Genomic DNA, 24,476 nt, shown 5'->3' on the forward strand with positions numbered 1-24,476 from the left:
AAGCTCTCTTGTTTTGTATTGCAATGCTGGTGAGCTTAGGAGGTTCACAGTATATTGCAAACTAGCTTTTAAAGACAGCAGTAAACAGTATAAATAAATATCCGGATCAGAATCCAACTTTTGAAGCCATAGGGAGAGCACAAGTGTTTCTATAACCTTCCTGTGGAGTTTCCTGTTTTAGACATTTAACTGCATTACTTTTATAGCCTTCTGCATTTCTATTTCAACCTCTGGTAAAAAAAAAAATCTGATAAATCACCTTATCTTTTACTAAATGTTTTTCATTGTTTATCCCTTATTCCTTCAGCAATGTTGTCTGCAAGTTTAATCTTAATTAAATATACGATCAACTACTTTGCTTGATCAGGGTCTTATACATCACATAAGCTGGTGTTTTTCCAGTTAAACTTTTTTTTTTCAGTAGATGTGATTCGTAACACATTTTGACTTGAAAAAACAAGGTTTCACTTGATAGCAAAACACATCTGTACATTTATGTCATGAAACCAACCTTGTACACATGAATATGTATATAGCAATCACATATTTAAGTTTTAGATGAAACAAATAACAAAATCACAGAAAAGCAGACATCTTAAACAATCATGACAATCATCACATTTTTGTATTTGTTATCAAAGAAAACTTGACACTTAAGAACCTATTTATATATTCAAATTTTGATAGCAACTGCAGCTCTTGAGTGCATTTTTCTATACTTGTCACATAAAATATTTTCAAAACCCAAAATTCATTAGCTTAATAAATTTAATGGTTGAATGTGTCAGCCTGATAACTTATTTACCAAATTTCAGCATATTTCTGTCAGAAAATAAACTCTTTGGTCTTTTTCTTTTTTTCCACATTCATTAGTCATAACAGCAAGGTGTCCAGCTACAATTAAAGTTCAACAGATCTTTGCAGAACTGGGGACAAATTCACAATTATTCGAGAAATTATATGAGAGAAATTGATAAAATTCTCAACAGTCTATTTCTAAAAGTCCATTACTACCAGCTGAATTCAGTGCATGAGGCTAATGTAATCGAACACCTATGTTAAAATCTGTTTATCTCTGTATCAGTGTAACACCACTTACAGCCCTAGTTCAGGTAAACAATATTTGAGACACAATGAGACTTAAGGACATGCTGCATTTAAATACACTCAAAAATTGGATGAATCTGGGATTTGGCCACTAAGGTTGTTCATCTTCTCTATATCTGACTTTATTCTTCAAAGAGTAAGAACAGACATATTCCTAACATAACTTAATGGAGTGATCTGTTAAAGCACATCGTATTTTTAGAAACAAAGACTGTCTACTGTTGTAATACCTTTTGGAAATGATATTTCTAGGTTCCTCACCCTTAAAAAGGGGCGAAATTGATCATATTGGACTAATGGTAGGTATTGAACTTTACTGTGTTCTTAAAATGTAAGATGAACCATAAAAAACTTTACTGCCTTTTGAAATATTACACACATTTCAGACTGGAACAGCAAATTATGTTCTTAAAGTTCTCTCTGGCATTTAAAGTTGTGTCCTCATTTTCCAGTTAGGTTAAACAGCAAATGTAATGTTAAAAAAAAGAGAACTGTTAAAAATGACTACTTTAAGACTGGGACATATTTCACAGAAAATGTGGAAAATCTTGTTTAAAAATCATAGTAAACAATCAAGTATTCTTCAGTGCACATAATTAGTATGTACATTATAATTTAAAACTGAGTATTGATGACTGCTGCTGATGATATTTTAAAATCTCTTACGAATAGGATAGCCAAGAGAGGATAGCTGATAAACCATGACATGAGGTTCTCTGGTTCTCTTTTCCTCCTTTTTTTTTTTCTTCTCCTCTCTTCTCCACTTGCGCTGAAGTTTCTTCTGGCTTCTTCAAGAAAGTGCACACACATACACACACAAATTAATTCCAAAACCATTTTTCTAAATTTCCAATGGACTTGTATTCCTGGTGTCTTTTCACATGATCACAAGCAAGACATGCGTGTGATTCCCAGAACCTAGGAAGGTGCACTGAGAAATCCTTCTTCCAGTTGAAATAACTAAGATACATCTTGTTATTTTTGTCAAGCATCAGAAGGTATTCTGCCAACTCTCTGGGGGAGAGAAAATCTTCCACATGTATGAAAGAGTCTGCTGGAATGTAATTCTCATAGTTTTCTCTGGAAGGGCCCAGTACAACTGGTACTGATCCGGCCAGAAGAGCATTGTAAAGTTTCTCAGTAATGTAATCTTTGTGGATTGAATTTTCAAAGGAAAGGTAAAATTTGCAAGTGGAGATAGTTGGAATCAAGTTTTTATCATTGACATAGTCTCCAAAGGCTTGTCCGTAGGTATGGATTTCAATGTATTTGCTAAGCTCATTGTAATACTTGACTCGAGCGTGCTCAGGGTTCCAGTTACTTACAACCCAACAGACCAAGTTTTCCTTACTTGGAACTTCGGATGTAAAGGAACTTGTACCGACCATCATGAAGCCATAAGGCACCTGAATATCTGAATCACGCCGGTAAGTCAGGGTCAGGTTAAAGAGGTGTTCAATGCCACTCTTTTGTGGAGTGTGAGTTGGAGACTCCAAGTTCATCCAGATCCACTTCTGGAATGGTGGCCTGGCTTGCTGAGGTAAGTTAGTCAGATCCCAGCTAATATCCCTGTGATGAATGAGAACAGCATGGGATTTGTTATATAGTGAGCGGTCAATAGTCAGATGGCACCCACGGATATTGAACATTGTTTGGCAGGATGTTAGATCAAATGTTTGACCAAATGGCCAAACCCAGATCAAAACAGTAGTTTCATTAAGATTATCAGTTTTGGAAGAAAAAAAGCTCTTCATTTTCAAAACTGAACTGGCTGATTCTATGGGACCAGAGATCCAGCTATTTGTTGGTTTGATATAAATTAGTATCAATGCCATGAAACAACCAAGGACAATGAAGATAATAAAAAATGGCCGGAAAATTCCTTTAGATGTCGATGTCATAATTTGTTCTGAGAAAAAAGAGAAGAAGAGAAAGAGAAAATAACATCAGGTATTAAATTGCATGTCCTGTTAAATTATAATGAAATAATTATAATTGAAATATATTTTAATGTATCAATTAAATATGCTCATAATGGTATAATTACATTATATGTCTGGTTAAAGCAATCAATCAGACATGAGACATCAAAATGGATAGAACTTCAGTATCACCAAGCTATAACCTCAGAAATTTCCTTTGAGTGGATAGGGTAGAGGTTCTTGCATGTTATTCGTAATGAAGTTACAATATTTCTCTTCTTCACATTAAAAGCTAATTGACATTAATTAAAAGCAGAATTTTAATGCATTTCATACTTGGTATAAATCAGTATGTATCTTGAGAAGTCTTTTTGCTTAGAACCTAGGCCAAGAGTTTAAGAAACACATTACCCTTTGATTCTGCCCTTGTGCCTGTAAGGGATAGCATGCTGCAGATTTTGTCCACCAATATTCGTGTGCGTATATGTATGGAAGATATAAGATTAGAGGAATGAAAAAGGAAGGGACTGGAACTTAATTCTGGAATCAGTAATACTGTAGAAAACTAGTTCATGTCTACATGGGGCTACATGGGGATGAACATTCATGCCTTCTCCAGAAGACTCCTAAATTAGCTAGGGAAGTATAGCAGCAATAGAGCAGCAATAGAACAGCTCGTCTGATCCCTTATGCAGCCTTACATAGTTCCCACATAAAGAAAAATTATTAAAAAAAGTGTCCTTAAGTATTTGATTATGTTTTTATGACACAGCTCTGTGTTAAAAATTAGGAAAAGTAGAGGTATGCTGCATCTTTGTGAGGTACCATTTTTTTCCATGGGGAAAAAGAGGTGAGGAGTTCATATAGCTTCCTTTGTCCTCTCTCTGGTTATCTCTTTCTGAGGGAAACAATAAAGCTCTTTCCAGAACTTCTATTCCACATGGTTCTTGTGAAACCTAGCGAAGTTAGGGGTTGCTTATTGCTAACATTTGCTTCTGAATGTAGCCCTAGAACTTGGAGGTGTTCTAAAAATGAAAACATGTAACCAAGGAAAAAGGAGTGGAAGTTAGTTTCCAAAAAGTTTTCTGAATATACTAGTTTACTGTAGAAAGGTAATTCTACAGCACATTTCAATGACTATAAAATTTGTCTGCCTTCCTTTTTCTGCATATTTTTCAATTATTTGGGGTTTTGTTTTTGCTAGCTTACTTACTTTACTAGCTAGATCCACATTTTTTTAATAGAAATCCCATCCCTTATATATACTATATAATATATACTAAATATATAATATATATGAATATATATATACAGTTGCAGAAAGGGAATTTCAGGCCTTTTAAGCCAGTTTCACAGCTCATCTCCTCTAACCTGTGAAATAAGTAGTTAAATTCAGAATGAAGACATGTTAGAATGTGATTCAGAGGTCCATTAATACAACATAACTTTGCTGCTGTGTGAGTGTGAAAACTAATGTGTGAGTGTAGCACTACAGTTACAACAAAAATGTTTTCACATTCATTGTTGAGGAAATGAAAAAGGAGAGAACATCACGCTTAGCTTTACTGTAACATTATAACTTGAGGAAAAAGGAATGCGCCACAGTGCGTTATCTGTTTTGGGAAGGCAAATGGTCTTAATTCTGACTTTTGTTATTGTGGTGGGTTAACCTTGGCTGGCTGTCAGACACCCCCCAGCATCTCCTCAGAAGGACAAGGGGGAGAAAATAAGATGAAAATCTCATGGGTTGAGGTCAGGACAGGGAGATCACTCACCGACTACTGTCACAGGCAAAACAGACTCACCTTGGGAGAATTAATGTAATTTATTGCCAACTAAAATAAGTTTGGATAGTGAGAAACAAAGACAAAAGTTAAAATAATACCTCCCTCAGCTTCTTCCCAGGCTCAATTTCCTTCTTCATTCCCAACTTCTCTACCTCCTCCCTGTCCCTGAACAGCGCGCAAAGGGATGGGGATGGAGGTTTGCAGTCAGTCCAAAACATTCCTCTCGGCCTCTTCTTCCTCCTCACATTTTTCCCCTGCTCCAACCTGAGTCCTTCCCATGTGATACAATCCCTTCAGGAAAAAAACCTCTGTTCCTGCGTGGGCTGTCCATGGACTGCAGTTCCTTTAGGGCATATCCCCCTGCTCTGGTGTGGGGCCCTCCTTGGGCTGCAGTGTGGGGTTCTGCTCCACTGTGGTACTCTGTGGGCTGCAGGGGAATCTCTTGTCTAGTGCCTGGAGTACATCCTCCTTCCCCGACCTCGGTGCTCACAGGGTTGTTTCTCACATTTTTTCCCCTTCACTCCTCACTGCCTATCCCTGCCTTTAAACACGCTTCCCCAGGGGTGCCACCATCTTGACCATGGGGCCCAGCTGTGCCCTGTGTTGGGTGAGTTGCAACCGGCTGTGCCCTGCATGGGGCAGCCCCAGCCTCTCCTCACACAGGCCCCTGCAGCCCCACTGCCAGCAGCTGGGCAGGGACTCACAGCACAGTTACATAAAATGTACTGGTATGTTGAGTCTCTTTTGTCTGGGCCCCTTTCTTTAGGACATAGTTAACAGGTCCTCTCTGCTCTCAGCAAAATGATCCTGAAGGGTTTAAAAGGAAGGAACTGCAGCGCCCATGGCTTTTGCGCTTATCCTCATCAGTTTAAATACCTCTGAAAGAAAGATGTGGCTTTACAGCAACATCACATAGGATTTCTTTAGCCTATTTTGGTTTTTGCTTGAAAATATGTTTAGAAGGGAGGTTTTGACCTACAAGAGCAGGAGGCTGCTTCCCTGCCTTACTATAATGGAAGTCAGAATGGGGCCTCTGAGGAAGAAGGGATTTAGGTTGAGCAGCTCTAGGAGATGAAGCTCAAGGAAAAAACAAGAGGCTGAGCTGATCTTCACGTAACTTCGTTCTTCAGTTCTGTGCTATTGAAACCAACACACAGAATAGGTATAGCTTTTAACCGAACAGATAGCATGAGCTAAATTTGAACAATAGGTTGGGAAAGGTTTCTATTCACGGAGACTGATCATTTTCTAGGGATTTAAATGGATGAGAAATCAGAAAAGGGCCTTAACATTGTGCCTTGTAACTTAGTCACTCTCCAGTTAAAAGCCCTTTGACACGAGCCTCTCTGATAGGGATTATTTTACACTAAGCTCTTCTCCTAACTAATAAAAAGCCCTGCATCATCACATGGCAATTCTTGCCACATCGGATATAACCAGATATTATGTAGTCTGTTCTCTGCTTTAAATTCTAGTGTGTCACGATGTTACAATTGTGTAGGAAGCTTTTGAATTGCGATGCCAATGTGAGGATAAACACTTGCTGTTTGTGCTACCCAGAGCACAAGTATTAACATCTCACAACACTGAACAGGTGAATATCCCCATTTTATCCCTTCCAGATCTGTTTGCTCACATTGCTTTGCTGCCCTGTGCCCCTTCCTGATCTGGGATCATGTTTCGTATATTTTGCCTTTCACCAAAACATTGGCCTACAGCCAGGGTAGTCCTTTCTAGTTTTTCATTGTTTGGGTTCAGAGAACTAATCATTTATTATGCAGACTCATGCATCCATTAGATGTATAGGCATCTCTGACATGCTTCACTTTGAAGCTACTGCTAATGGAATGGTGGAAAAAGGTTGTAAAAGCAAGACCCATTAAAACCTGGAATGAGAGGTTTGCAAGGAAGCAGAAGACCTGAGCAGACTCAGAAACCCCAAGGAGCTGGACAGAATTTTGTCATGGAACTCTATTTTTCTATTTCATTTTGTGTTAACTCCAGTGATAACTATGAAGATGTATACTGGGATTAGCAGTAGCTTTCAGGATGAAGTGCTAACCTCAGATACAATAACTTTTGTGCTTCATAAAGCAGGTTGAGGAACCTATGGAATGGACCAGCAAACTCTACCTTCATGGCTTTTGAGACTGAGTCCTGTACACAATCAGGCAGCAATACAGTGAAGGCATAAGGTAAGCCTTCAGTTGATAAATACTATTTTCTTGAGAAGTAACTTGTACTTTTAGGAAGTATAGTTGCAGTTTTTTGTTTACCCACTAGAATTCATGGAATATCTTTTTCCCAATATTCTCCAAAATGTGGAGTCTTTTCCATATTTCTTTATTTCCTGCTTCTCTGTCATGCCCAAGGCAACTATTGATCCTCCTGCTGTAATTCTCACTATAAGGGTGGCTCTAAGGAGACATTTGTTATAAGACATCCAGCCAAGTAACCTTAGCTCACCCGTCCTCTTCCATGGTTTTCCTTCTACCACAGAATCACAAATTTCCTTCTTGTGGATCCCCTCCCCCATCAATCTCTGGCATTCCACACTCTGAAAAGTAAACTTTGTCAAAAAAGAAAAAAAAAAAAACGTGTTTACTGACACTTTTGCCAACTGGAAGAATTTGGTATTTTTGATAATTTTGTTATAAAGCGCATTTTGGAATGTTGTGACATAACAAGTATTTTCTAGATGCTTTTTTCCCAAGTTGAAAGTATACTATTTCATCGGTAGAAGACTATTTTTCTTGGTACAAAACCTAGCAAGGCTCCTTTTTAAGTGCAAAACTTGGCGTTCCATCAGCAAGCAATTCCATTTACTAGCAACACAAACAGGGAGGTAGTAATGGGGTACCAGCAGTGTTAACCCCAAGTACACCAGCCAAGGCTTGCAAAAATATATCTATTTTGTGAAAGCATCATGTTCACTAAGAAATAAAATGGAATTTTATGAAAACTGTACGGCTTCATTACCACAGTGACTTCTCATTCATTCCAGAAGAGATAGGCATGAGGGGTTTTTTCTGGTTATGTTAACACTGTGTATGGGAGAAAATGTAACCTTTTTGGTCAATAAAATCATTGCCTGTTTCCCTGGTATATTTTTCCATCAGTTTCTCTGGTATACCTTCAAGGTTTTGCCATTAGCCCAAAATATATCACTACTTGCAGAGGTATATACTAGTCTAGAATATATTTTCCTAAGGAAAAGGACAGTATTTTAAAATTAAGCTGGAGCAAAGATTTTTGAAATCGTGACATGAATAATGAATAAAAAAATATCACCTGTTACTTTTCTCATCTTAGAATTCTTAAATGTTCAGGGCTAACTCTTTATCAGCACTGGGTCTCAGGGTAACTCAAGAAGAAATACTCAACAACCTCAAGATAGTCTCTGAAGATCACTCCTGGGATCAGACCAGGCATTTCTGAAACAGAGGACTTGACTTACTTAAGAAGATTTTGGAGCAGAAGAACACAGGGGCAAACAGAGGTGTAGGCCCATTTAGAAGCAGATAGCTAGCTAGGTAGGTACTCTGAGAGTATTAAAATGACAGTCAAATGCAGTGGGAACTGATAGGAATCACAAGCAAACAATTGTTAGAAAGAAGGCTTATTTGAAATTGCTCTCCCTGTCCTCTGGCATGTTTCATCAGCTTTGGTCATGGCATATCTGCATTTGTGCTAAGAAGAACTCTGTTTTCTTAGAACACACTTCCAATTAACCGGAGTTTTTTCACCTGCAGAACTAAAAGAAAAATTATAGCCTCAGGATAGCCTTAGTGGGACTTCTTATCTCCAAGTCGCTGCTGTGTGGACGTGCCCCAAAATGCTTTGCTTTAGCTCTCTGAGACTGAAGAATGCTTATTTCTATTGGAATTAACTCTCACTGCTCCTGGTTATTCCTCATCTGTTGCAACTGGAATGGCGGATTTTCACCCCACTATCCAAACACAGGCTTGCTTCCAGTTCTTTCCACGCCTGTCCCACAAATTTTTGAAAGCAGCCCAGTATGAAAAGGTTTGACAGAGCTGCATACAGTTAAAGGCTGAAAGATGAATGAGCTGCTAATCTCAGATGGCATGTTTTTACTCTATTGTTTGCAACATTCTTTTCTTCCCCTCTCCTCCTTCTTTGTTTTTGTGTTTGTTCAATTCCTCAGATTCCAGTTTTGTGTATTTGCACTGTGAGAACAGCATAGAATAATTTTATTCAATAGTGGTAATTTTTATTTTTAACAGTTTTAGAAAAATTATCTAAGAGCACCCTGAGGACAGGTAGCCATTAAGAGAGATTGCTTAGGGATAGAGCTGAACCTATCACTGGGGACTGCTAAGAACAGGATACACAGGCACCACTAAGCAATGAGACATCAGACTCTGCCCCCAGGTCCAGAGGCTGGGCTAAAAGACCTCACTTTTCATAGATTCATAGAATCATAGAATCGTAGAATCATAGAATCAACTAGGTTGGAAAAAACCTGTAAAATCATCAAGTCCAACCTTTACCCCAAGACCATTTGCCTTCCCACCACTAAATCACGCCATTTGATTCCTTCCAGCCTTGTGCTCAGTGATAATATTAAACACAGATTATTGTAAAATGCACCTAATAATAACATAAATCAGCAGTCTAAAACTGCAAAGAATTGCTGAATAAATTAGTAAAAAATTCTCCCATCTTGAAACTTACATTGCAAACTATGAAATAGCCATAATGTGCACAGTGAAAATGTGAAGGAAGCTGAAAAATTGCATGGACAACAACAACAAAGCCCCTATTTTCACAGGCTAAATGTAAGGCTTCCTGGCAATTATGAGCTGGGGTGCTGCTGATTTTTGAGAATCTCTGAATCTTGCCCCCTCAGGCTTTGCTGAGGAAAACCCTATTCTCAGCAACCTTCTCCCAGTTGCTGTGCAATGCACAGCATGCTGCTACGGCTCAGCAGCCCCAAGCCTTCCCCTGTGGTTGCCATCTATCCTCTCCTCCCCACAGCAGTCACACACTGTCACTCTCCAGCTGCTTAGGCAACAGCTCAGTGGTTCCTTTCTGCAATCCAACTGTACAGCAAAAGGCATTAGCCAGGAACACAGAGTGTCTCAGAATAATGGATGAAATGGCTACAGCACTGCTGTCCGTACTATATCCGCCCCTACTGCCACATATCAAAATAAATAAAAAAAAAAATTGAAATCCTGTCAGCCAGGAACTTTTTCAGGCAATCTGGCATAAGTGTCAGGACACCCCACTCCACACTGCAGTTGTGTCTTTTTGTAATTTTGACCTTTTAGGTTTGTCTCAGAAGAAACATGAATACTCTCCATTCCCTCCCTGGCACACCTGGAAAAGACATGCATAGCACAAAGCTATCAGAAACCTAAGCAGCATTGCAGCCTTGGTAACATGCAGATACAGGATCTTTTGTATCTTAACTTCCATGTTGGCTTGTTCACATCACAGCTAATTTACAACTAAGCATTCTGTGAAAGGAGTGGTGGTTTTCCATAGTTTGCTACCTACAGAAAAGGGAGTTTTTCAACACAGTAGCTTAGTAACAAACTTTATCTGCTTTGCCAGATTTTCATCTTCCTGAAGATAGAGCTCATGCTAGTGTTACAGAGTAAGACAGTCCACGCTTCCTTCAAAAACCCTGAAAAGGCTCTGCAACAAATGAAGCTGAACAAATGAAGCTGAGAAAAGCTGCTCCAGAAGCAAATGGTCTCTTTCTCTCTTTTTTCCATGTGGCTTGAGGACAGCAGACTGCTGTTGTCTCTGATTCTACCAGAAATGCAGAAAGAGCTCTCCCGTAGCTTTGTGACTGGCTTGTAAAACTGCAACTGAGCAGCTGAAATATGAATAACATACCTGCACAAGCAGTGTATCTGTGATCGTGACCAGCCCACCAGAAAGTCCTGGTTAACTCACAGTAGCTGTGAAAATGGTGTGAGGTAAGCCAAACAGAGGTGCAGCATGAGGTGGCAGAAGAAGAACCATAGGCTTTCGTGTATGTGTGCTGAAGTCCACATCCCAGAATCATAGCTGCTTCTGGCTGATTTCCTGGTATATAGTTCCCTAGTACAATGGAAAAACACCTCCCCATGCAAAGCAGGCAAATCAGAATCAGGAAAGAGCAGAGGATGTCTGCTTATAATGGTGAACACTTACTGTAGGGGACATGACTTCTGTGGCAAAGCAAGACTTTCGGAGCTCTAAGCAGCAGCTGTTCGTGTAGATATGATTAGAGGCTGAGTGCAGTAGTTACACTGCTGAATCTTGCTGCATAGGCAAGCTCAAAAGTTTTAATTGGGATTTAATGCTGCTTTTTTTGCAGATACAACTGCATAGATCTGGAGGTTTCTGCCAGTGGCAGCATAACTCCTGAGACAGCTCTGTAGCCGATGAAGAAAGCCTGAGAGGCCTCTAAAAAAATACCATAAAATCCTCATAATCTTATCTCTACTTAACATTTCACTTCTCTGCCTGCCTAGCACCTTTTCCTTAAGAAACTCATTATAGCTCTGGGTTTAGAATCTCTACTGATGTAACTGGGTTTTTTTAGGATGCAGGTCAATGTTCTTGCTGTAATTTGCAAAGTTGTAAGTGCTACAGATACTAGTTGCCAGAGAGATAACAATTGCCCTAGAGAGAAAAGAAAGCAACTAATGTACTTGAACCAGTTGCAATTTGCTCTATGGCTGAAAGGGAGAATGGCATTTACTAATACAGTCAGAAGAAATGTGGTGAAGAGAGGTGATGATTTATAAGCCTATTTTTTTTTAAAATATGTTCATAATCTTTGCAAATAAGATTTTTTATCTTTTTTTTTTCTTTCTCCTCCCCTCACAGGGTGGAAGGATGGACATTTGTTTTAGAAATCCAGCCAACTGAATTGGATCTCTTGACTATCCTGAACAAAGAAGTAACTAAGTACTGGTCAGCAGAACTCATGATAGACAAGAGACCTTAGCCAGGTTCTACTAGTTGTTGTCTAAATGACTCAAGCAGACATCCTCACTGCTCTAACTTTCAGTATAAGAGCATCAGTGACTCAAAGCTTCGGGTTAGAGCCTGTGTATAGAGAATAAAAATCCTTCATCTTATACTGAATGAAAAAAATGATCGTTCCTTATTTTCCATCTGGGAAAAGTGCATTTCAACTAAGTGGTGTAATGTAGACCACCGTGGGCTATTGGAAAAATCATTTTCCTATTGCGCACCAACAGCTACATTTTCAAGGTGCCTTGTGTTGGTAGTGCTAAGCATTTTAAAGAAAGAGGCTGGTGATTCTAAAACAAGACTCTTAAATGAACTGCTTTGTCTTGCTGGAGCAAACAAATTTGTAATTCACTACAAAGAATAGCCAAGTTTGGACACTGAAAACAAGAACAGAAGACTTTGAAGAGTCCAGTCCGAGTGGCTTCTTACTCATGCATAAAGAGAAAGAACCCATAAAAAGTAAATTCAGAATCATTCCTAATAATATTATGAGAAGTTTAAATATATGCACACACAGAACACAAATAAAATGAAATCCCCCAAAACCTGAAACATTAAATAGGAAGAATGAAAGCATATTTTAAACAGAATATATATTTTAGATAGTGTATATAGTAACACCAGCAAAAATAACAATTCCTAAACCTCTCAAACTGCACACTCCTCTGAGAAATCAAAACCACAGATGAGAGAAAACAGTGGTTAATTTCTTCAAGTGTCTTTTTGTGTGCATAACAAAAGGAAGAGCAGAGAGCTGAAACTAGTATAAGAAGCTGATCAATACAAAGCTTAACAAAAAGTCACTGAAAAGACTTTTTATGTAGAAAAAAATATCTTTCAGAAGAAATAGCAAATACATAAGAGGAATGGGTTGAGGGAATAACAGTCTGAAAAAATCCGCTGGTAGTTACAAACTCCTGCATGTTCTAAGGTGATGTCTTCCTGTTACCGCTTACTGTCTGGTTTGCACTGATGCCTCTGAGAGCAACTCTCCAGGTTAGAATACAGGAATGAAGAATATTCTGCACAGGCTGTTGACAGTACATTGTACAAAGCAGATCAGTAGTTAGTCCGGAGATCACACTTCATTTGAAAAAACTCAAGCTATTTGCTATTTCTTAGCTTATAATTTTCCTTTTTATGTTTGTTAAAAGTTAAATATTTGTGGTGTAAGTAAAAGCAGTTCATTCTGATGTTCAGTTACTGGGTTTTACTGTCATACATTATTCTACTCTTAATAGAGCAAAAATTCCACAATGAATTAGTAAAATTTTTACCACCACTTTAACAATTTAATGTAAAATTCTTTTCTATATCTTGGGAATAGAATTTGCCAAGCAGTCTTTTTCCCATCTTAAGATTTGCAGCCCATAGTCTTTCTATGATACAACCCTACTGTACAAAAGAAAACCAGGTATTCAAACAGGGCAAAGAAAGTTTTCTTTTGTTCCTTCTACATGAGGAAGACTTTATATAGCCATCTTAAGCAGAAAGTAACTTTCTAAGGAAAGTCAGCCGAGACAGCTAAAACGAAATACAAGGGAAAAAAAGAGAGAGCAAGAGAAATAAATTGGAAAAGGGTAAAAAAAGGAGCTAGATAAGAGGTCAGCAGCACTCTATTTCTGTATTCTGCTTTAAGGACACTGGTGTAAAGAAAGATTAGTCAGGCAGCTGCTTTTGCAAACAGTCTGTGAATCCCTGCAGTTAACACAGCTTACCAAATGTGGGTAGGACTGATTTGATGACAAGAATGGTAAGAGGGACCTAAACCTCGGGTTGATTAGGCTACCCCAGGCCCCAGACCAGAGGCAGGCACTACTAGTAGCTATCAGGGAAAATGCTGGTATCTGGCTCTGAAACTGCAACCCTGAAAATCTCTGGGTTTTTTTTTGTCTTTTAGTGTGGTCATGCTTAAACTCTCACTGGCCCTCTGCCTTTCAGGCTCCTGTGCACTTAGCAGCCTGCTGCTGGCACATCCCCAGAAGAGGCTCATTCTTCACAGGGAAGGGCCACTCAAAATTGATGAATTGAGCTATTACCTCAGTTCTCAGCCCTAAGGATGTAGATGTGCCTAGAAGAGCAGACTTCATCTTCAGTGTGATGGTAACAACTGTTTTTTGTTTGTCTGATTTTTAAAGAAAAAGACATAGTATGAAGTCCCCTTATGCAGTAGTTAAAGCTATGACCTATTAGGTATGGAATCCTGCTTTAGCTTGTAGTAATTCAGACCTAGATATTTCACTTTCCTTACAGATTTCCTAGCTTCTAGGTGACAATGGCTGTCGAATTTAAAATGTGTGAAGAGCTTTAGGATTAGAGACGAAGAATCCTTTCCTCCTTATTGGTGCCCCAGCTGCTAATCAAGAAACTGTTTTCCCTTGACTTCTTTCTGTCTATTGCTTATTGATTCCCTAATGATTTATGCCCAGGGCCACATCTGCATCAGTAGAGGGTGGAATCATCTTATTTCTCTGCGCAGTTTACAACCCTCTAAAGGTAGCAGAGGTGGTTTGAATTTCCTTTTTTTGGAAAGCTCACTAAAACTTTTTTTTTTTTTTGTGAATCCTCGACTGGCTGTGTTCCAAAAGGTGCAATTCCCTAATTTCTTTATAAAAGAAATGGGCCAGGGCTCCCTGATCTCAAGGGAGGATTCCCAGCTCTGAACCCCACTCCTCCAGAGCACTGGATGTGCCTTGGTGAGGGATGGAGGAAGACCATCCCATTCCCGTTCTGGGCAGTCTCTTCTACTGCTTGTGCTGTGTGTCGCCATCCTTGGGTGCCTAACTAATTTCCTGTATCAGGTAGGTGGTCTAGTCAGCCTAAGGAGGCTTTTGGGCTAACAGCCAGGCATGCTAATGTTTGGCCCACAAGCTGGCCTTTGAGTGCAGCCTTTGGTCTGCATGATCAGATGTGGTCAGATGTCACACAGAACAAAGATTAAAATGCCACAAAGTCTCCCTCCCAGACAAAGTAAATGGAATTTCTGCTAGAATATATATACTATAAGTTTTGCCAGGGCAGCTATAGAGCCTGCTAGTGCCCTGACAAGTCTGGCAGAGGACAAAGTGGTAGGATGACTTCCTGGCTCTTCTGTCAATTTAACCTGAGTTTAGTTGAGTGAAATTTAATTTATGTTAATTTAAGTGTTAATCACTTTCTATCTCATAGACATATAGCATGATACTAATGACACTTTCCCTCATTTAATTCTTTAAAATCTGCAAATTAAAAGCACAATAAAATGGTTCTCTATTAATAACAATAGTTCCATTTCTGAAATGGTTTCCACTAAGGAATCTTTCGGACTTTTGCTAGCAGTAATTAAGTTCTAATCACAGCACAGTTAGAAAATTATTACTGAAACTGCTTTATGTGTAGTAAAGGAGGCATGGAAATCAAGTACGAAAAAGATAAAGTGATTTTCACAATATCACAAAGATTTTAACAGATATTTGACAATGATGACTTCCATTTACATCAAAACATTTGAGTCTGTGGAATAGAATATTTTCCCTCAAACAAATGTCACCAAAACCTAGTCATACCATGTTTATTAAGATCAAATATCGCTGGCATGTATTTTTGTTTCAAATCTCTGAAAACACATCCTAATCTTCTTGATTGTAGTAAATTAGTAAAGGGAAATGGAAGATTTAATTAGATTAAAGTCAATGACACCTTGATCTGTACAATCACAGAAACCACAACCCTTTTTCAGAACTATAGTTGAAACTGTCAGCAAAACTGAATTTGCTGAAAGACAAGAAGTATCAAAGATGCAATCTTAGTCACAGAAACACTGGAAAACCTATTAATTTCAGTATGCTTAGGGTTTTGTTCTTTCAGTTGATTGCAGCAACATGTAAGAAGTGAGAAAAAGAGCTCAACAGCTATTCCTTTGTGATTAAAGTTAACTTAGAAATGAAAAACCTAAGGCAACTTGGGAGACAGCAAGACAGATGTAAGTCAGAGCTCAGGGAATCTAAACACTGGAACAAGTTACAAACAATAAACACTCCCATATACAGACATATACACAGGCACGCACAGTCTGTAACCTTAAGAAAGATTTAATCACCCATTAAATGTGCTTCACAGTTTTCACACCTGCAACATTTTATAAATAGCATAAATATAGATACAGATATAAATATAAACATAAATATAAATTAAAATATAAATAAAAATAGAAATATGTACACTATTTGTGTGGCATTTATAGCACCCTTAATTCCTTAGATTCCCTGAAATGTGTCTTACCAATTCTGCTTTATATTTCTTTGTATGCATACCCTTACATCCATCTGTATGTATGTAGTATATACACATGCACACATGTTTGTGAATACCTAGGGAACTACTGCCCATCCTTCTGGATGTGAACAGAGGCAGTTGTCCTGATGAGATGTGCTACTGCTTTGCAATGTGACAGCCAGCAGGTGCAGAAGGCAATGGAGCGACTACTACTGCCATACTGGCAAACAGGAGGAAGAGAATCAGAGTATTGAATTCACTGAGGCACTGAGCTGGGGAGGGAAGAGGCGGTGGAAAGTGGGGACAGGGATTATTATTATATGAGAAATAATATCTTTTTCTTTCTTATGAACCTGAACTCTTTTATCAGAAAGGCCATTGCAGAAGGCAGTGATCTCAAGCAGTTCCTTCAGCAAGAAGCAGAGCAGCAGGCTGAATCCTGCAATCCTGAAGATTATTTACAGCATGAGATGCATGAGACCTCTGTATAAATATCTGGAGATGGGAAATCTGCCTTTACACTTTTGGAAAAACTCTAGCAAGGAAGAGAAGGCAGTTGATGATGAAGTATGTCATGGGGGAATGGGGTGGATTTACTCAAGAATCTTTCCTAATAAAAAAGCAAGCACGTTTATTGACACAGTTGATATAGATAGAAAGGTTCAAAGATAAAGGATTCTTAAAATCCAATTTGGTTTTCATTTGTATTATGCCCCTTTTTGTACTTCCAGTGTCAGCAATTATAATCAGCTTCATTTTTATTACCAGCCTGTTTCTTTCAAGTTTTCTACGCTTTTAGGTTTTGAGTCATGAGTATAACATATATGATAATTGTTTTCAACCATCTATTTCTAGTGGCTTAATTTTAACTGCAATTCAAAGGTTTAAGATTTATGTACGTTTGGTTTTTTTTTAATAAAAAAATCTAAGGACATTGTAGAATAGACTCTTTCAAAGTTTTTTGTTTCCACATATTTCCTCCTTTCATGTAATCTTAATATCTTCTGTTCATTTTCTGAATTATTCTGTTCTGATTCCTACGTCATGACCAACACCTTAGCATATGGTTTTGTAATTTATTGTTCTGAAATCATGCTCTACAATGCCAAAAAGGAAGATTAAAATGTAAATAGAATATGTGGGAATTTATTCTATTTAAACAATTCTGTACTCGCAGAGGTGGCTGTTTTGCTCTGTCCTGCATGCAAGAAGAGGATGACCTGAGTGCACACATAGAGTTTGCTTTCTTAGCACTGTTGAGACTAGATGCCTGCCTGGGAAATGTACCTTCAGCAGAACTCGGCTTCTGTGTAGGATCAGTCTCTTACTGACCGCAACCTTCAGCAACAGAGAGGGTTTCTTTCATGGAGCTTTATTCATCCTGCAGACTGATTTGCCACTAGAGAAAGTTTGGCCAAGTCAGAACAAAGAAGGCATTGTATAAATATAGATGAAGGCAGGAGGAGTTTTTGTAACTCAGTCTTTGGTGTCCATTATGGGATAATCAGCAGGTGGCAGCTAATATGTGCTTGCGTAATAGGTAAATACACCATGTGTAATATGCATGTTAACTGAATGCATTTTGCTTCCTTTAAACAAGTAGAACAAAACATGCTTGTTTCAAACTGTTAGAAACTAGAAATATTCACTAGAAATGTGAGGTTGAAAACCTAGCTGTGAGTCATTTCTACCTTATGTCAATCTGTTTGAGCACGTAATTAAAGTGAATTCATGATTTTAGTTCTTGGATGTTGAAGGAGTGGCAAAGAGCCTGACGATGTAGTTGCTGGCGGCAGTGAAGAGGAAAACATTCATAGCATGTTAGAAAGTGGATGGCCCTTTATAAAGCGTGAGAACCATTCTAGGCTGCTGTAGGAGCTCTGGCTGGTTTGGAAGCCCTGTTGCTTAATGCAGGAAGGGTTCATGCTGAAGGACCCCACGCTAGTCCAGCCCTCACCTTCATTTGGAGCTGAATATCCTTATGAAGCCATGGAGAAATTTTGAAACAAAGCCTCTGACTACTTCTTAGAAAGGAAAATATTCTGTGCACACATAAATGTCTTTAAAAACTGAACCAACAGCCAGCAAGGGAAAGCAGTCAGGAAATCCTTTTCAGAATTGCAATATGGCTTCAAAGCAGACCATTTATGCAGAGAACAATCACAGCAACAGTCACAAGAATAATTAACCATGCTTGATTATTTTCTTACAATCTCAACAGCAAAATATGCCAAGACCTGGTATGTTTGCCAAAGGAACAAAAATAACCTGACGTATTGGATGTATGCCTAATGGTATATAAGGATAGTGTATCTGCAAGTTATTTCTGAACTTGTTTGTAGTTCCTAGTGAGCTCCCAGTGACACCTACTATTAGCAATTGATTCAACAGATAAGGAGAAAGACTACATTTAAAGATCAGAGGAGTACTTTTAAAAATTGAGTTACTTCAGATTGTTAGAGGTGTAACTACATGTGCAGAATACTTTTTCTAGTTTCCAAGTACTGTAAAATAAACTGCAAAACACAGTTTTTCAGGTACTCATGAAATATTTAGAAAATTCCTTACAGCTCAAAGGAAGTCTTTCTGCTTTAAGCTGTTTGTCTGAATGCCAAGCAAGCATTTATTCAATGTCCATGGGGTAAGCATTTAAACAGAAAGTAAAAGATTATTTAACAGAACTTGTGTGCGATTGACAGATATTGGAATTTGACTGCATTTCTGAGTTATTTAAGATGATAACAAATGAAATGTGTGCATCCAGAAAAGCTGGTTTTGGATGGATGACCTTTGCTTGCTGATGAAAGTAAAATGAAATAAATTACATTTCATCTTCTCTGAAACTGCCATATAATGCTGAGCTGAATTGTAAATATTTCACTAGGAGACTTCTAATAGGTTCTCAAAGATTTTCTTTTTCTTTTCTAAATAGAGAACAAAATATGATAATCTCCCAGGAGACTTCTGCAAAGATACTTTAAATTGTCATTTTGTGCAAGGAAGCAAGACAGAGTTTTGCAGAGCTGATGTGTTGATAGTATGATTGCTCTAGCTAGATTTATTTTTCCATTGGGATTTTACACCACTGTTTTATTTAACTGCCACATATAAGGGAAACTACATAAAAGGAATAGTGTTCAGGCAAATGTGGCACAGAATTTAGCTTTGGAATAACTTGACTTTTACAAAAGCTAAAAACAATAGCAATGTTTCCACTGCTATTATTGTTTGGAATGCAGAGGAAAGATTTTTTATTTCTTTTACAGATTTCTGCAGTGTATAAGCTGTTTTTCTCTGCTAGTGGAGGACAAACTCAAATTCACTGGACAGTTTCTGTAAATTATGTTGGAAATTACTTTCTTGTTTTCATTGGACAAGGTGAACTAAGTGCCCTTTGTTTCCTATTCTCTCTCCATACATTGATTCTCAAATGATTTTGGATTCTGATGCACTGGGCATAAAACTGTATTTTGATCTATGAAAATTCAGGGAGACTTGATCACAAAATGTTTAATTTTTTTTTTTTTTTTGTCCATTATCAGTTTGTCAAAACTAAAACGTATCTTGAGAATGCCACATTTGTTAACATTTTCTCTGGGATATTTTTTGTAAGATTTTGAACAAATTTTCGGGGAAGCCCATAGCTGCTTTAATACCTGCTGACCTCATTAGGGAGGGAATGGTTTGAAAGATTTCAATTTTACTCTGATAAAAATGAGAACATTTTCAATATCGCAAAAATTTTCAGAGGAAAAGAAATCATTCCAGCTATCAATTTATGATACACTTAATGGCTGGAAGATTTCTCACCCCCTGTCAAGCCTGAAGGACAGGAGCACAGTGTCACATGCTGACAGGATGGGATATGACAACAGCACCATGTCTTTCTCCTTGAGCTATTCAACTGGATTACCTTCTAAAGCAAAGCAAGGGTAGAAGAAATATATCTCTACTTGATATAGATGTAGCCTGAGTAATTAGCAGTTTCCATCACAAGATAATCCAGCAACTGTTGCTCTAGCAGCAAGCACCCAGAAAAGTACCATGCTTCCCAGTGTCCCCTAAGCTTTTAGATAAGGGTACCTCAAAAAATCTGCTTAAAAACTTGTAGCTGTAACATGCACACATACAATACCACTGAGATATCTTACGAAAATTTCAGTCTCCTCACTGGTCCTATACTGGTAACCTCTAAACCAGGATGATTATAGTGATAGCTTCATGGTCTCAGTCTTGGACATTGTGATTCTTATTAAGAACAGCTTCAACCCACTCTCTTACCTACCTACCTCTTTCTTTTTTTGTTCTACTGCTACTGAAAAAAGATCTTTTCTTCATCCTCTGACCCTGTTTTCATCTTTACTTCATTCCTTTTGGGGGCAATATCACAACCTTTCTCAGAATTAGCAACAATTAGGGAAATCTGGCAGTTCCAGGAGCATCCTAAAAACTTACTGAACTAATCTAATACTACTGCCAATGTCACTTTTCCTATTCTTTGTCCTGATTTAGAGTTTGCTATTTTCTATGTATTTGCCCATTTTAAGGCACATCGACAGAACTTTGAGTGTTCTTGATAGGGCCCAACACGTTAATCCAACAGTTGTTAGATACATAGAAATTGCTGGAATAAAGTCCTGTGAGAAGGCTGGGAGAAAAGGACTTGGAAGCAATGCATTTTTTTATTTCTGGTATTACTCCTCAGAGAGGGGAAAGATTATCAGTGCTCAGATAACTAGAGCTAGATAAAGAACTGGAAACCTTAGGACTTCAAGAGGTTCAGGAAAAACAGGATCTTTAGACTCGCCCTAAGTAAAGGTTGCAGAATAGAAGCAGTTTCTTGATAGTGTTTTTTGTTTGTTAAACACATTTTGTATTACATACATATCCTACTGTGTTATTTATTCTGTATTATCAATTCAGAACTGAAGATCTATGGCTTTACTGTGTTATTTGCCATGCAGAATTAATTTCCATGCCTACAAGTGTATACTTGACTAAGGTTGCTAGTTACTTTCACGGAGACATGGTACAGCATGTATTACATCCCTGACATTTCCTACAAACTTATTTCTTAATCTTATATGCACTTCATACCATCCTTGCTCTGCTAATTATTCATTACTAGAGTTATTCCTCATTCCCCCAGCAGCAGACACTCGAAGTTAAAAATGTCTGCAGGATCCAGACCATCGATGCTTTCAGGCGGAATCTTCACCTGATTAATGAGCATATATTAAAATCCCATTAATTTAGTTATAACACTGGTGTTTTGCATACGTTTTCTGGACCTATGATTGTAGTCTTCATGTAGATTGCTATGTAAATGCCTGATTTGAAATAAGAGGCATTATGTTCTTCCACCTGTGTTCAGCTCTGTCTACTTCTAACCCCAGTTCCCTCCCTGCTCTGCTTCTCAGGTCTTCTGGAAGATTCTAGGTGCAGGTGACAGTGCTGCCACCACATAATGCTGCTCTGAACCACCAAGTCAGTTCTTCCTGTGTTCCCCAGTAAGCCTGTACCAGAGTCCTGCTCTGGCCTGACATCCAGCTGACACAGGTCCTGCTCTGATGTTTAGTGGGGCTCCATGCTGTGCCTCACTTTTAATATGTTTTTACCTTGCCAAATGGGAAGTGCTGTTCTTAAAGTTACCCTAATGGTTGGCACAGTATAAATATGACCATTAAGCTATCAAGATATTTATAGCCCAAACCATTCAGGCTATGATACCACAAAAAGCAGCATAGTAAACAAAGACACAGAATAATACAGAGAATAACTAATACCAAATTGAAAACAGCACACTAAAGCAATTCCTGCTGTAGCTGCAAAAGGAGAAAAATCACTTAGTTACAGCAAAGAAAGGGAGGCTTGGAAAATAGATCATAGAATCATAGAATCAACCAGGTTGGAAAAGACCTTCCAGATCATAAAGTCCAACCATTACCCTAGGATTGCCAAGACCAACACTAAACCATGCCACTGAGGGCCTTGTCTGCACAGTTTTTGAACACTTCCAGGGACAGTGATTCCACCACTTCCCTGGAAAACCTGTTCCAATGCCTGATCACCCTCTATGTGAAGAAATTTTTCCTAATATCCAGTCTAAACCTCCGCTGATGCAGCTTGAGGCCATTTCCTCTTGTCTTATTACTTGTTATCTGGGAGAACAGACCAACCCCCACCTCACTGCAACCTCCTTTCGGGTAGTTGTAGAGCGCGATAAGGTTCCCCCCTGAGCCTTCTCCTCTCCAGACTAAACAACCCCAGCTGTTCCTCATCAGACTGGTTCTCCAGACCCTTCACCAGCTTCATTGTCCTTTTCTGGTTGTGTTCCAGCATCTCAGTATCTCTCTTGTAGTGAGTGGCCCAGAACTGAACACAGGATTCGAGGTGCAGCCTCACCAGTGCTGAGTACAGGGGGATGATCACTTCCCTGGTGCTGCTGGTTACTCTATTTCTGATACAGGCCAGGATGCTGTTGGCCGCCTTGGCTGCCTGGGCACAAGCTGGTTCATGTTCAGCCAGCATCAATCAGCACCCCCAGGTCCTTTTCCACTGAGCAGCTTTCCAGCCACTCTTCCCCAAGCCTGTAGCATTGCATGGGGTTGTTGTGGCCCAAATGCAGCAGCAGGCACTCCCATCCAATGTGGTGTCACCTGCAAACTTACGGAGGGTGCACTCAACCGCCTCATCCAGGTCATCAGTGAAGGTATGGAACGAGACTGGCCCTAATACCGAGCCCTGAGGGACACCACTAGGGGCTGGTTGCCAACTAGATGTGACACCATTTACCGCCACCCTTTGGGTGCTGCCATCCAGCTGGTTTTCAATACAGTGAAGGCAATTCTTAGCCTTCTGTCTTTGGACTTTAATGGAAAAGTGTCCTAAGCAGAACACTTCCAAATGGTGGGATAAGGAGGGGTAACAGAAGAACTTTCTTCTAAGTGCGAAAAGATATGGGCACATCTCCCACAAATGTGGGCTTCCCTGGTCCTCAATCAGCACTTTGCATTTTGCTTGGCAACTTTGAAAGCTGTTTTGTTATGCCCTGAATAATAAGGCCCACTTTCTGTGTATTAATGATGGCAGATGTTTGCTACCATGCATCATAAGTCTGAAGGTGTATTTCCATTGTAAATACAGAGTATGAAACCTACTATTTGAATGTCATTCCCACAGCTCGACTAACACTCTGTCACTGTCATTTTAGCATCCTAATTACATCAACATTGTCCTTTGTGACTCATACTGCAGATTTCCAATCAAAATGTCTCTGATGAGGCAAGTAGTATTATGGCAATCAAGCAGCTGAACAACATCTCTAAATAATCCTAGCCTGTTCAACATCCCAACTGCACTGTAGAGCATAGATCTGAACAGCTAAATGTGGCAGGAAGGTGCGCATCACTATGAACTGCTCTAGCTTAGATAGCTATTGAGGAGCAATTAAATATGCATGAGAATTGCCAGACTTCAGTGTATCTCACCCCTGGAACCAGATAACATCCAATGATAGTAAAGAAACAGCAAGAAAATATAATTTATGTCCGTTGGTATCCTTCCTGTATGCTTGCATACATGCAAATGAATTCACCCAAAAAAATTCCCACACCATGGACATACTACAAATGTTTTCCCCGGGAAGCCTTATGTTCCTGGCTACTGCAGCACTGTGAATGCACAGAACTTTCATTTTCCCAAGGAAATAAATTTCTAGGAATCACAGCTGTAGAACAAAGGTTCAAAAAGTAACCTGGTGTCCTCCAAAAACTAGAGAGGAAAAAAATGCAGTACCGATTAAAAGAAATCCTATTATGGGACTGTGGGAAAGCAGCTCCAGAGTTTCACTGTTTGTTACTTCCAATACAGTTTACAGAACTCGATTCTTGTTCTCTCAAGGCAGAGGACTTTTAATGTGAAGGTTTGAAATCATCTCAAACAAATGCTCTTTTTTTTACTTTTTTTTTTTCTTTTCCTTAGATGTCACACAGATCTGAACCATGACTGCAGACTACTTTGTGTCTTGAGCAAAATTAGGCTGAATACACTTGGCTGCAATGCTTCATTAGGAACTGGTTCAGCAATTGAGTAGACCCAGAGAAGAAAAATGCTTGAGTGAAATTCTCTGCATTTTGGAACTCATCAGAGATGGTCTGAACTGCTCTAGCACTATTACTGTCACAGGATGACTGCTACAATTTGGAGAAATTTGCCATTGATTAGATGCTCCTGTGCTGTTTTACCGCGTGTTAAGCCTATGCTAGTTAGGATGAGCTACGGTGTATTTTCTGCATAGTTTTGGGTGGGGTTTTTTTTTGTTTTTCTCCTAAAATGATTCATGAAGTTCTGTAGTGCAGTGTCGCATTTTCTGTTCAGTACTCCAGGACTAGGCCACTGGTGA

The 24,476-nt window shown here is 38.9% G+C and overlaps 1 protein-coding gene across 2 annotated transcripts in view; it reads right to left on the minus strand.

Annotated features, from left to right (window-relative positions):
• Positions 1 to 1,847: 1,847 nt before the first annotated feature.
• FUT9 (fucosyltransferase 9) overlaps positions 1,848 to 24,476 on the minus strand; it is a 99,004-nt gene continuing 76,375 nt past the window's right edge. For both annotated transcript variants that reach the window (XM_030490070.1, XM_030490071.1), the window contains one exon: positions 1,848 to 3,016. In XM_030490070.1, the coding sequence (XP_030345930.1) occupies positions 1,929 to 3,016 (1,088 nt within the window). In that variant the 3' untranslated portion in view covers positions 1,848 to 1,928. The remainder of the gene's footprint in view (positions 3,017 to 24,476) is intronic.

The sequence above is a fragment of the Strigops habroptila genome, chromosome 6, assembly GCF_004027225.2.
Source record: "Strigops habroptila isolate Jane chromosome 6, bStrHab1.2.pri, whole genome shotgun sequence".
NCBI lineage: Eukaryota > Metazoa > Chordata > Aves > Psittaciformes > Psittacidae > Strigops > Strigops habroptila.